We start from the raw sequence: 15458 nt of genomic DNA, 5'->3' as shown, positions 1-15458 counted from the left end.
TCCTGTAAAAGCTAATACATATAACTCATTCTATTATTCATTAATTGATTTTTAAAAATGTCTATAACATTACTTTCATGGAACCAGTCCCATGAAAGACATAACATATATGTACATAAGAGAGTATTAGCTAATTAGGAAATCAAATAGACAAAAGAAAAATTAAATAGCAACAAATATCTCAATTAATTGTTATCTAAGAAGACAAACTTTAAGAACAGTTAATAGGTCTAGACTAAAGTGTGCTGGATGGAAATTTTCAGCCATAGCTCTCAAATTTATCTCTCAATTATTGAATTATCCAAAATACTGATTTTATGAAAATCTTGTATAGAAATAATGACTATTTAAACTAATAGAAAGAAAAGTTAATATTAATAATCTAAAATAGGGTACAGGGTACAGCTGATGAACATTGAAATAGCAAAATTAAGCCCAACAAATAGCACTGAAACTGGCTGGGCAGTAACAGTAGAAAGTAAGCTTCAGGAAATAAATATTATTGCGCATCTGTAATGTGAATGAGGCAGCTAGGTCACTGCCTTCTTGGAGTACACATTCTAATGGTAGAAATGACAGTAGTCAAATAATCATAAACATACATAAATAATTTTACAAATTGAGAAAAGCATTATGAAGAAACAGTACAAGTCATTTTGAAAGCATAAAAGAGAAACCTAATTTAGATTGGAGAGGCAGTGAGGAATTTTCTGAAAGGTAATATATGTTGGCTGAGGCCTGAAGGATGAATAAGAGTAAGGTAAAATAACAATTTTCCAAGAAGAGAAAAAAGGATGTATAAAAACCCTGAAGCAAAAAAAAAAGACTGACAGGCTAAGGAAAGTGACATGTCAGTAGGTGTGAAGCATAGTAGGAGAGGAAAATGATCCTAGCAGTTATAGATATAATCACACAGGGCCTGTAATTCATGATCAGGAGTTTAGGTGCTAAAGTAAAACAATTAAATTGAATAGTTAAAACATGGAAATAACATGATTCAAGTATGTTTTCAAAAGATCATGATGGCTGTTAACTAGAAAAAGAGTGGGACAAGAGTGAAAATAGAGAGAGCTCTCTTAGGAAATAACCACACTAGCTCAAGAACAAGATGATACTACCTTGGACTGGAGATAGAGAGAAGTAGATAAATTTGTAGTTTATTCTGGAGGTAGAACTCGTTGGATGTAGTGATGGACTGAATGTGGTTGGGGGAAGAAGATGAAGTCAAAAAATAAAGTTGACTAAGTTTCTGACCTGAGCAATTGGGTGGATGGAAAATGTTATCTACTAATATGGGAATATCCAAAAAACTGGCTTGGGAAGAAGACTAGAGGATTCAGTTTGAGGTATGAAGAGATGGAAATTTTGTGAAATCTCCAAGAACATGAGACCAACAGAAAACTGGACTTAGGATATTGCCATCATCCAAATAAAATAATAAATCATTAGAGCGGATAGCATCATCTAGAATTTAATGTGTAGGTTAAGAGAAGAGAGACCTGTAAAAAATCTAGGTATTTTCTGCGTTCATCAATTTTAACACATGTACCACACTAATCAAAGCTGTTGTTAATGGGGGAATGTGTGAGAGGGGGAAAGGGTGGGGGATATGGGAATCCCCCTATATTTTCGATGTACCATTTATGTAATCTAAAGCTTCTTAAAAATAATAATAAATTGGTATTTTCCAACATATATACGGAGAATTGGACATAGGTATGAAGTAGCTATCAGAGAGGAATGAAGGAAACCACGATAGTACGTTATCACAAATGTAAATAGAAGAAAATGTTTCAAAAAGAGAAAAAAATCACTTCTACCAATATTATTATTAGGAGTTCTAGTAAGATAAAGAATGAAAAGTAGTGAATTTGGCAACATAAAGGTCACTGGTATCCTTAGCAAGGGTAGTCTGGATGGTAAGCTAGAGACAAAAGGCAGACTGCATGAAGCTGGAAGAGTGAATGAAGGAGAACTCCATTTAAACATGTGATTTATTTTAACTGGAGCACTCCCACTTGGACTACATTGTCACTCCAATTTTTCATAACATAAATGTAAAACTATAAGAAATACAAATATTTCAAAATAGTAGAGCATACCTTAAGCAAAAATAGTATAACTTACCATCTCTGAACTAGAACTAAAACAACTCTCTGTTTGCCTTGGAGAGTAACTGATAGACTGACTGCTCTGTGAAGCATCAAGCTCTGAAAATAAAGGATAATTCATTTAAAAAGTTATTTAATAATACTCTACAAAATATATATAGGTACACGATATCTGCTATTGAAGTAAGTTTAGCTAACTACCACATGACATGGTAAAATGTACCAAAATTATCTAAGTTTTATACTTGACTGCTTGTATTCCTCACAGGGTATATATTCTATTAGTTTATTTTATACCTCAATATGATAATTTTTCACTATCAGCTTGATGTATTATAATATTTTAAGATTGTTTGCAAATGGGCCTGGGAATTCAGTTTTAACTCTTGAAAATGCGTAAGTATTATCATCAACAGCTTCATTACACCTGCCCCCTTTGTTTAAGAAAAAGGATTTGCTACAAGTAAAACAAAAGGCAATGAAATATGGAGCAAAAACACATATAAAAATACATGCCTATAATAAAAAATACAGTGGTCGATAAAATAAAAAGAATTTTAAAAATTGGGAGAATCAGTGAAAGCAAAAGTTAGTTCTCTGGAAAAATCAATAAAATTCACAAATTTTTAGCAAGAATGACAAAGGAGAAAAAAGAGAAAAGACACAAATAACTGTAAGTAGAAAAGAAAGCTGGGGTATTATTACTGATCATATAGAAATAAGAATTTTAGGAGCATATGTGGCTCAAACAGTTGAGCACCCACCTCCCATTCTAGGTTCAGTTCCCAGTATGTCCAGTTAAAACAAAAACAGACAACAAGCAAAACAATTGATAAAACCAACTCAGGGACGCCAATGTGGCTCAGTGGTTGGTTACCAGCTTCCCACATATGAGGTCCCAGGTTCAATCCTTGGCCCCACATACCACACACAAAAAAAAGGACTTTAAAAGAATATTACAGGGGAGCAGATATAGCTCAATGCTTGAGCACCTGCTTCCCATTTACGAGGTCCCAGGTTTGGTACCTGGTACATCCTAAAAAAAAAAAAAAAACAAGCCAAAAAACCAGCTTTCATTGGGAAGCAGTATAGCTCAGTGGTTGATTGAGCACCTGCCTCCCACATACAAGGTCCTAGGTTTGATCTCTAGTACCTCCTGAAAAAATTTATTTTTTAAATACTATTATGTCAACACATTAGATAACCTAGATGAAATGGATAAATTCCTAGAAACATACAAATCACCTAAACTGACCCATTGTACTGGAGTCTTGCAAGAGCAATCAGGCAAGAAAAAGAAATAAAACGCAACCAAATGGGAAAGGAAGAAGTAAAACTCTCCCTATTTGCAGATGACATGATCCTATTTAGAGAAAATCCTGAAAGATCTACAACAAAGCTCCTAGAGCAGATAAATCAATCAACAAAGTGCCAGGGTACAAGATCAACACCCAAAAGCCAGTACTGTTTCTACACATAAGCAAGAAATCAAGAAAAAAATTCCAGTTATAATAGCAACTAAATGAATAAAAAATCTAGAAAGAAAACTAACCAAGGACATTAAAGGACTTTTACACAGAAAACTTCAAAACATTGCTACAAGAAATGAAAGAAGACCTAAACAAATGGAAGGATATTCTGTGTTTATGGACTGAAAAACTAAATATAGTAAGATGTCAATTCTACCTTAAGTGATTTACAGATTCAACACAATGTCAGTAAAAATTCTAACAACGTTCTTGCAGAAATGGAAAAGAAAATCATCAAATTTATGTGGAAGGGACTAAAAAAACAAAAACAAAAGCCAGTGGTATTTATATCAGATGAAAGACTTTAAAAGCAAAGCTATTATTACAGATGAGAAATGACATTATATATTGATAAAAGGAACAATTTGCAAGGAAGAAAAAACAATCATAAATATACATGCAGCTAACCTGAATACCCCCAAACAACATGAGGCAACACTGGCTAATCCAAAGGAAGAATTAGATGTTTCTACAGTAACAGTTGGAGATTTTAATACACCACTCTCATCATTAGATAGAATATCTGGACAGAGAATCAATAAAATAACAAAGACTTTAAATAATATGATAAGTGAACTAAAACTAATAGACACAGAACATTGTACCCACACACAAAAGGTATACAATCTTCTCAAGTTGTTCATGAATCGTTCTCCAGAATAGACCATATGTTGGGTCACAAACCAGATCTAATTAAATTTTAAAAGATAAAAATTACACAAAGTACTTTCTCTGATCATAATGGAATGAAGCTGGTAATCAACAACAGGCAGAAAAAAAAGGAAAATTCACAAATATACAGGGATTAAACAACACACTCTTAATCAGAAAGTCAAAGAAGAAACTGAAAGAGGAATCAGTAAATATCTCAAGATGAATGAAAATGAGAACACTATATAACAAAACTTATGGGATGCAGCAAAGGCAGTGCTGAAAGGGAAATTTATAGCCCTCCATATCTACATTAGAAAAAAAAAAAAGGGAAGAGCTAAAATTAAAGACCTAACTACACACTAGAGGAACTATAAAAAGAATGGCAAATTATGCCCAAAGCAAGCAGAAGGAATGAAATAACAAAGATCAGAGCAGAAATAAATGAAATTAAGAACAAAAACAAAAGAGTGGAGAGAATTAATAAAACCAAAAGTTGGTTCTTTGATTAAATCAACAAAATTGATGAACTCTTTGCTGGAAGGTCAAAGGAAAAGAAAAAGAGAAGACACAAATAGATAAAATCAGAAATAAAAATGGGGACATTACTACTGACCCCACAGAAATAAAAGACATCATAAAAGGATAGTAAGAACAACTGTAGGCCAACAAATCAGACAACACAGAATAAATGGACAAATTCCTAGGAACATATGAACAATGTACACTGATCCCAAAAGAGAAAACAGACCTCAACAAACCAATCAGAAGTAAAGAGATGAAACAGTCATCAAAAACCTCCCAAAAATGAAAAGTTCTGGACCAGAGAGCTTCACAGGTGAATTCTATCAAACATTCAAAGAGGATTTAATACCAATCTTACTGAAATGCTTCCAAAAAATTGAACAGGGAGGAATACTACCAAACTCATTCTATGAAGCCAACATCACCCTAATACCAAATCCGGATAAAGACATTACAAAAAAAAAAAAAAAAAATTATAGACCCAATTCCCTAAAATATAGATGCAAAAATCCTAAATAAAATACTAATCAAATCCAACAACACATTAAAAGAATTATTTATCAAGATCAAGTGGGTTTTATCCCATGCATGCAAGGCTGTTTCAACACAAGAAAATCAGTCAATCTAATACATCACTTAATAAATCAAAGAAGAAAAATCACAAGCCTTATCGAATGATGCAGAAAAGGCATTTGACAAAAACAGTATCCTTTCTTGATAAAAATATGACAAAAGATAGATAGAAATTGAAGAAAACTTTCTCAACATGATAAAGGCCATATATGAAAAACACAGAGCTAACATTATACTCAATGATGAAAGACTGAAAGCTTTCCTGGTGAGATCAGGAACAAGACAAGGATGCCCACAACCACCATTGTTATTTAATATTGTGCTAGAGGTTCTAGCTAGAGCAATCAGACAAGAAAAAGAAATAAAAGGCATCCAAACTGGAAAGGAAGTAAAGCTTTTGCTATTCGCAGATATGATCCTATGCATAGAAAATCCTCAAAAATCTATAGCAAAGCTACTAGAGCTAATAAATGAATTCAGCAGATAGCAGGATGTAAGATTACTACGCAAAAATCAGGAGTGTTTCTATACAATAGTAATGAGCAATCTAAGGAAAAAGTCAGGGAAAAAGTCCATTTACAATAGTGACTAAAAGAATCAAATATTTAGGAAGAAACTTAACCAAAGATGTAAATGATCTGTATTCAGGAAAAAACAGTGCATTGCTAAAAAAAATCAAAGAAGACCTAAATAAATGGAAGAACATTCTGTGTTGATGGATTGGAAGACTAAGAATAGTTAAGATGTCAATTCTACCCAAATTGATATACAGATTCAATGCAATCCTGATAAAAATTCCAACAGCCTTTTTAAAGAAATGGAAAACCTAATTTTCAAGTTTATTTGGAAGGGTAAGGGGCCCCAAATACCCAGAAGCATCTTAAAAAGGAAGAACAAAGTTGGAGAACTCTCATTTCTGGACTTTAATCATAACTACAGTGGTACAAATGGCATGGTACTGGCAGAAAGATAGACAGATCAATGGAACTGAACTGATGGTTCAGAAACAGACCCTCACACCTATGGTAAAGTGATGACAAGGCTGTCAATCCCACCTGGCTGGAGCAGAATCAAATGGTGCTGGAGGAACAGGGTATCTATATCCAAAAGTAAGAAAGAGGACCCCTATCTCACATCTCATACAAAAATTAACTCCAAATACATCAAAGACCTAAATATAAAATCAAGTACCATAAAACTCCTAAAAGAAAATGTAGGGAAACATCTTGAAGACATGGTTGTAAGTGGTGGATTCTTAAACCTTACACCAAAAGCATGAGCAAAGAAATAAAAAAGGGATAAATGGGACCTCCTCAAACTTAAAACACTTTTGTGTTTCAAAAGGACTTTGTCAAAAAGATAAATGGCAACCCACTCAATGGGAGAAAATCTTTGGAAACTACATATCTAACAAGTGTTTGATTTCCATGCTATATAAAAAGATCATACAGGAAAGCAGCTGTGGCTCAATCAGTTGGGCTCCCGTCTACCATATGGGAGGCCCTGGGTTCATGGCCTGGGCACCGCAGAGAGCTGACCCAGCAAGGTGACGCAACAACAACAAAAAAAGGGAGACAAGCAAAAACACAGAAAAGTGTGCAGTGAATGGACACAGAGTGCAGACAGCAAGCAAGCTGCAAGGGGGGAGGGGAAATAAAATAAAAATAAATAAATACAGACACAGAAGAATGCACAGCAAATGGGCATAGAGAGCAGACAGCACACAAAAAGCCATGGGGGGGGGAGGATTTAAAAAAAAAGGATCATACTCAACAATAAACAAACAGTCCAGTCAAGAAATGGGCAAAAGACTTAAATAGACATTTCTCCAAGAGGAAATATAAAAGCACATGAAAAAATGTTCTACATCACTAGCTATCAGGGAAATGCAAATCAAAATGACAATGAGATATCATGTCATACCATACAGAATGGACATTATTTTAAAAAGTAGAAAATATTAAGTGCTGGAGAAAATGTTGAGAGATAGGAACCTTGTTCACTGTTGATGGGATTATAAAACAGTGCAGCCCCTGTGGAAGACAGTTTGGCAGTTCCTCAGAAAGATAAATATAGAGCTGCCACATGATTCAGCAACTCCTCTGCTATATAGCCAATAGAACTGTATGTAGATGTTTTAATCAGCTTTACTATAAAAGTATAGAAATGAAGAGAGCTGATGTAACACATTATATTGAGTATACTAACATGACTGATTTATAAATGGGATTGTAGTTGAAAGGGGAAGTTTAGGTACATAAATGACAATTGAAAAAAAGCTAGACAATAGTCTAGTGACTGAATAACATAGTGAAGCTGGAGGTGGGTAAGGACTGTGGTTAATAGTACAACTATAAGAATATTCTTCTATGAACTAGAACAAATGTTTATGTCACTATTTCAAGTTGTGAACATATAAGAATATGTTGATGCCAGGAAAAATACAATTAATGAAACTTTTGGTCTATAGTTAACAAAAATATTCTAATATTCTAGAATTACAGTCAAAGAAGGTACTATCTCAAAGCTAAGTGTCCATAATAGGGGGCTATGGGATTATTCTTCCGGACTAAGGAAAATGTTAAAAATGTACTGAGGTGATGACTGCCCAATTCTATGATGAAAGTGAGATCCACTGAATTACACTTTAGATAAATTGTACAAGGCATGGGACTGTATACCACAGTGAACCATGTGTCAGAAGATGAACTGTGGCTAACTGTACAAAAATGAAAGTGATTTCTCAAGAATTAAAACAAATGGACAACACTATTACATGGTATTAATAATAGAAGGTGTGTGGAAAAATATATAAATGTAAGCTATGAACCACACTTAGTGGTCGAATGATGTTCTTTTATAACCTGTAACAAATGTTCAACAACAATGTAAGGTATTGGTGGAAGGTGACATACTGAAATTCTGCACACTATGCATGATAGTTTTGTAGGCTCACAAATTTTCTAAAAATTTTTAAAGTACACTGAGATACCTTAAACAACTGATTAAACTTAACATCACCCATCATCATGCAACCTTAGACAAGGCACTCCTGATGGGATGCACCGGAAAGGAGATAGTATCGTTCATAGTGCTCCTGCCAAACATCTGGATCTAATCATGAGAAAACAATTAGGCTGATTCAGACTGTGGGACATTCAGCAAAACAAATGGCCTAGACTCTTCAAAAAGATCTATCCTCCAGCAATATTTTAATATTTATGAATCAATGTCAAAGAAGGTACTATATCCATGCTAATGACCAATCTTAGCGGATATGAGATTTTTTCTTTTGGACTAAGGAACACATTCAAACATTTACTGAGTTCAGAGTAGCTAGGCAGGCCTTAACTCTCTCACAGAAACATCAGAGGAAGGGAAAACACTATCTGAGGGAGCTGCTTTGGGGATCTGCACACCAGGAGAGTGCTGCACATCATCCAGGAGGGAGAGGGACATAAAGACAAAGAGGCTAAACAAAAACTGTAAGTTACTCACCCGTGTGGCTGGGAATATTCCCCCACTTCAAGGCAAATGGCCTTGGTAAAATCCCTGGCTCATTGCAGCCAGCTGAGAGGGGAAAGAAGGTCTTCCTCTCTGGAGGAAGAGGGATCTGGTGGAGGGTGGAGAATGGTTCCCTTTCAGTGAGTTTGCCCAGCTGAGCTGGCTTTGAATCTCAGCTATAGCCAGCCTAGCAAGTAGAGGCTGAAAGAGATCCATCTGTGGGGGAGCTGATGGGCAAATAAATATGGGACCAGCAACCAGCAAACTCAGTGAAAGAGAAGTGTAAGGGGGAAGAGAAATAGGTGGAACAAAGGGGGAAAAAAAGACCCCGATCAGTACTGAAGCCACTCCGGGGAGACAGGACTGGGGATTGAATTGGGCAGGCTGTTATACCCACCAACCCCAGGAGAACAAGGAACTAGGTAAGTGAGGGGGTGGGCTGACAGAAGGAAGCCAGGAGAGATAGCTGGCAAAATGTTAGAAGCCCAAGTCATATGAGGGGATAGAAGGCTAAGAGACACAGATAAGCTTTCAGAAGCCTACTTACCCTGTGGAGTGGGTGTAGCTTAGCAGATGGATGAATGCCTACCATACACCTACTAGCTCCCTGGCTCAATCCATGGTACCCCCTAAAAGAACAGATCCATAGAGAGATTCAAGAGTTGTCAGATACCCCATCAGCACCTGTGACAGGGAACTTAAAGATTGAGGTTTTTTTTAAGGTTTTTTGATCTGTTATTTTATTTTTTCATTTTTTTTAATTCTTTATTTTAGATTCTAAAACCACCCACCTTGGAGGTGGGCTGCAGAGTGATTGATTGATGAGCACTGGCAGCCTGAGATTGTTCCTGGTGGCCTGAGTGGAGAAGCCTGTTTTTCCTGGTTTGTTGGTTTTTGTTTTCTGTTTTATTTCATTATTTCCTATTTATTTCTTTCACTTCTTTTTTTCTCCTTAGTTTGTTAGTTTCTTTTATTTTCACATTTTCCATTACTTTTTCTCATTCCACCTCCACTGTTTGGTTTTCTTTTTTTTTCTCTTCTCATCTTTCTGATCTATTATTTTATTCTAATTCTTCTTGTCTCATTTGTTTTTATTTCACCTTTTTTATTCTTATTCCACTGCATTTTTATGATTGGTCACTCCTATCACTTATTTTTTTTTTACTGCCTCTTTTATTGTTCCTTCTGTATAATTTTAAAAATTTCGACGACAACAGAAAGGGACAAAGAAACAAGACGCAGCAAAAAGACACAGAAAACAGACAACCGGGGGAGGGGAGGGGAATTAAATAAATAAAAATAATCTTAAAAAAAAAAATAAAAATTTCTATCATCCTTTTTTTCTTCTTCTATTTTTCCTTTTCTATGGTCTTAATATTTTTTCAGGGAAACATGGATAACTACAGGAATAGAGAATAAGTGGAATGAAGTGTAAAAGATGACCCTTAACACAAAACAAAATGAAATAAAACCCTGGAGTAGAAAAAGAAACTAAACATGTGAATAATCCCATCAACATAAACAGATGTCTAGACCCCCCCAAAAAAATTTACAAGCCATACTATGAAACAGGAAAACATGGCCCAGTCAAATGAAAAACTGAAAAACAGGAGGAGACACAGAACATGGAAGTAGGGTGCCCAAATAAATATCATGAATCAATTTAATGAAGTGAACAAAGAGAGAAAGTATATTAAGAAGGCATTGGCTTCAGCTCCTACACTTTGATTTATTGGACTTACCCCACTCAGCTAACAACGAGTTGAAGAAGGTCAACCACCACACCATGGAGCCTAGAGTGTCTACAACTGAAAGCAGGAGGAGTGCATCCAGTATCCATGTGGAATCTAAGCCCCCACTTGACATACATGTGCAATGGACACAACCAATCCAATGTCCACAGAGAAAATGTGGAATGGGTGTGGGAAGGGTAGCCATGGTGGCTGCTGGGTTTGGGGAATGGGAGGAAGAGATGAGATGTGGAGGCGTTTTCGGGACGAGATGTCCTGGGTGGTGCTTCACGGACAATTACGGGACATTGTAGATTCCCCCAGGGCCCACTGGATGGAACGTGGGAGAGTGTGGGCTATGATGTGGACCATTGACTAGGGGTTCATTGATGCTCAGAGATGTACTTACCAGGTGCAATGGATGTGTCACGATGATGGGAGAGAGTGTTGCTGTGGGGGAAGTGGGGGGTGGGGGCGGTGGGGTTGAATGGGACCTCATATTTTTTTAATGTAATTTTTAAAAATAAATAAATAATTTTTTAAAAAATGTGAGTACCTCAATTGAAGAAAAAAAAAAAAAGAAGGCATTGGGGGAACATACTGAAGAAATTGTAAACACATATAAAAAGATAACAGATTTGAGGATGAATGGCAAAATGCAAGAAATAAAAAATATGCAGATTTGAACAGGAAGAGGAAAGAATTAGTGACATTGAAGACAGGACATCTGAAATCACACAAATAGTAAACAGCTAGCTAAAAAGACAGAAAAAAATCAGCAGGGACTCAGGGAATTGAATGACAACATGAAACACACAAGTATACACATTATAGGCATTCCAGAGGGGGAAGAGAAGGGAAAGGGGACAGAAGGAGTGTTGGAGGAAACAATGGCTGAAACTTTTTCAAATCTTTTGAGAGACATGGATGTATGTGTCCAGGAAGTGCAGTGCACTATGAATAGTATAAATTCTAACAGGCCTACGCCAAGACATATATTTAACAAATGTCAAATGCTGAAAACAAAGAGAGAATTCTGAAAGCAGCAAGAAAAAAGAGATCCATCATATTTGAGGGAAGCCTGATAAGATTAAGTGCTAATTTATCATCTGAAACCATGGAGGTGAGAAGGCAGTGCTATGACATAGTTAAGGTGCTAAGAGAAAAAAGCAGCCAGTCAAGAATTCTGTATCCAGTAAAGCCAGCATTCAAAAATAAGGGAGAGTACAAAATGTTCACAGATAAAAAGAAATTGAGAGCTTGTCAACAAGAAACCTACCCTTCACAAAATACTAAATGGCGTTCTGCAGGTTGAAAGAAAAAAATAGGAGAGAGAACTGGAGGAGAGTGTAGAAAGGAAGTTTATTAGATTTAACTAAAAAGATAAATAAAAGCAAAATATGACATATATAAGCATAAAGAAAACATGGCTAATGTAAGTACTGTCTTGACAATAATAACATTGAATATTAATGGATTATATTCTCCAATCAAAAGACACAGGTTGGCAGAACGGATAAGGAAATATGACCCATCTATATGCTGTCTAAAACAAACTCACCTTAGACCTAGGGGACACAAGAGGGTTGCAAGTGAATGGTTTGAAAATGATTTTACATGCAAACAATAACCAAGGGCAGGAGTAGCTATACTAATATCAGACAAAATAGACTATTTTTTTAAGACTATTTATTTTATTCCCCTCCTACCCCCCACCCCCATTTTCTGCTATCTGTGTCCATTCGCTGTGTGTTCTTCAGTGTCTATTTGTATTCTCATTAGGTGGCTCCAGGAACTGATCCTGGGACCTTCCAGAGTGGGAAAGGGATGATGATTCTCTTGTGCCACCTCAGCTACCTGATCTGCTGCGTCTCTTATTGTCTCTCCTCTGTGCCTCTCTTTGTTGTGTCATCTTGCTGCGTCAGCTCTCCACATGGGCCAGCACTCCTGTGCAGGGCAGCACTCCACGTGGCCCAGCTCATCACACAGGCCAGCTTGCCTTCACCAGGAGGCCTGGGCATTGAACCCTGGACCTCCTATATGGGAGATGGGAGCCCAATTGCTTGAACCACATTTGTTTCCCCAAAATAGACTTTAACAGCAAAACTATTGTAAGAGACAAAGAAGGACCCTATGTGTTAATAAAAGCAGTAATCTATCAAGAAGAAAGAACAATCATAAACAATTATGTGCATAACCTGTGTGTCCCAAATACATGATGCAAACATTGGAAAAACAAAGTGGAGAAATAGATGCCTCTACAATTATAGAGGGGGACTTTAATACACCATTATCACCATTAGACAGAACATCTCGACAGAGGGTCAATAAAGAAACAGAGACTTTGAATAACACATTAGAGGATCTAGATCTAAGAGACATATACAGAACATTATACCTAAACACAGTGGAATATACATTCTTTTCAAGAGCACATGAATCATTCTCCAAGTCAGACCACATACTAGGTGAAAAAACAAGCCTCAATGAATTTAAAAAGATTGAAATTATGCAAAGAAACTCTCTGACCACAACAGAATGAAGCTGGAAATTAATAAGGGTCAGAGAACCAGAATAGGCAGAAAGATACTAGAAGTTAAATGCTCTTAAACAATCAGTGGGTCAAGGAGGAAATTGCAAAAGAAAACAGTAACTATCTTGAAATGAATGAAAATGAGAACACAGCATTATTAAAACCTACAGCAAAAGCGAAAGCAACGCTGAAAGGGAAATTTATAGCCATAAATGCTTATATTAAAAAAGAAGAAAGAACTAAAATTGAAGACTGAACTGCACACTTGGAAAAACTAGAAAAAGATAAACTAATCCCAAGCAGAAAGAAGTAAATAACAAAGATTAGAGCAGAAAGAAAAAGAATTGAGAATAAAAAAAATTAACAAAACCAAAAGCTGGTTCTTTTAAAAGATTCATAAAATTGACAACCCCTTAACTAGACTAACAAAGAAAAAAAGGAAGAAGATGTAAATACATAAAATTAAAAACCAGGAAGGGGATATCACCGCTGACCCCACAGAAATAAAGAGCATCATAAAAGGATACTTTCAAAAATTGTACACCAAAAGATGGATAACTTAGATGAAATGGACAAATTTCTAGAAACACACCACAAGCAACATACATTATCAAAAGAAGAAACTGATGAATTCAATAAACCAATCACAAGTATTAATAACAAGATTGAATTAGTCATCAAAAACCTTCCACCTAAGAAAAGCTCAGGACCAGAAGACTTCAGAGGTGAATTCTACCAGTCATTCCAGAAAGAAATATGACCAATTCTGCTTAAATTCTTCCAAAATATAGAAGTGGAGGGGACATAGCCTAACTCATTCTATGATGCCAATCCTAATACCAAAGCCACATGAGACACCACAAGAAAAGAAAACTACAGACCAATTTCTAATGAACCTGGATGCTAAAATCCCCAATAAAATATTTGCTAATAATATTCAACAGCACATCAAATGAATTATATACCATGATCAAATGGGTTTTATCCTTGGTATGCAAGGAAGTTTCAACATAAGAAATCAATTGATGTAATAGTATATTAACAGATCAAAAGGAAAAAAATCACATGATGATCTCTATTGATGCAGAAAAAGCATTTGACAAGATACAGCATCCTTTCTTGATAAAAAAAAACCAAACACTTCAAATGATAGGAATAGAAAGAGAATTCCTCAACTTGATAATGAGTATATATGAAAAACCCACAGCTAACAACATATTCAATAGTGAAATATTAAAGGTTTTCCCTCTAAGGTCTGGAATTAGACAAGGACGCTTACTGTCACTGCTGTAATTTAACATTGTGTTAAAAGTATCTGTTTGAGCAATTAGGAAAGAAAAAGAAATAAAAGGCATCAAAATTGGAAAGGAAGAAGTCAAAATTTCACTATTTGCAACTGACATCATCCCATATGCAGAAAGCCCTGAAAAATCTACAACAAAGCTTCTAGAGCTGATAAACCAGTTCAGTAAAGTGGCAGGATATAAAATCAACAAGCAAAAATCAGGAGCATTTCTATACATCAATAATGAGCAATCTGAGGAGGAAATCAAGAAAAAAAAATTCCATTTATAATAAAACTAAAAGAATCAAATAAACTTAACTAAAGGAATAAACTTAACTAAAGATTTAAAGGACATGTACATGGAAAATTACACATTTTTTAAGGAAATCAAACACCAGTAAATGGAAGAATAATCCATGCTCATGGATTGGAAAACTAAATATCATTAAGATGTCTATCCTACCCAAATTGACATACAGATTTAACACAATTATAATAAAAATTACAACTTCATTTTTACTGAATTGGAAAAGCTAATTATGAAATTTATTTGAAAGGACAAGGGTCTCTGAATAGCCAATAACAAATTGAAAAAGAAAAACGAAATTGGAGGAATCATGCTACGTGACTTTAAAGCACACTACAAAGCTACAGTGGTCAAAACTGCATGGTATAGGCACAAAGATAGACATACTGACCAGTGGAAGTGAACTGACAGTTCTGATATAGATTCTCACATATACAGTCATCTGATAGTGGACAAGGCCACCAAGCACACTCAATTGGGAGAGAATGGCCTCTTCAACAAATGGTGCTGGGAGAAAAGGATAATATCCATATCCAAAAGAATGAGAGAAGATGACCATATCCTGTGCTATACAAAAATAAAGACAAGATGGATCAAAGATCTAAATATAAGAGCCAAAACTACAAAACTCCTAGATGATAATAAAGGGAAGCATCTACAAGATCTTGTAATAGGAAATAGTTTCATAAACTTTACACCCAAATCATGAG

The 15458-nt window shown here is 35.5% G+C and overlaps 1 protein-coding gene across 2 annotated transcripts in view; it reads right to left on the bottom strand.

Moving 5' to 3' along the window:
* Nucleotides 1–15458, bottom strand: part of REDIC1 (regulator of DNA class I crossover intermediates 1) — a 55082-nt gene that overhangs the window by 1617 nt on the left and 38007 nt on the right. For both annotated transcript variants that reach the window (XM_058309201.2, XM_058309200.2), the window contains one exon: nt 2128–2210. In XM_058309201.2, coding sequence (XP_058165184.1) covers nt 2128–2210 — 83 coding nt within the window. The remainder of the gene's footprint in view (nt 1–2127; nt 2211–15458) is intronic.

The sequence above is a fragment of the Dasypus novemcinctus genome, chromosome 12, assembly GCF_030445035.2.
Source record: "Dasypus novemcinctus isolate mDasNov1 chromosome 12, mDasNov1.1.hap2, whole genome shotgun sequence".
NCBI lineage: Eukaryota > Metazoa > Chordata > Mammalia > Cingulata > Dasypodidae > Dasypus > Dasypus novemcinctus.
The sequence above is the reverse complement of the archived record's forward strand: the minus strand, read 5'-3'. Positions and strand labels throughout refer to the sequence as shown.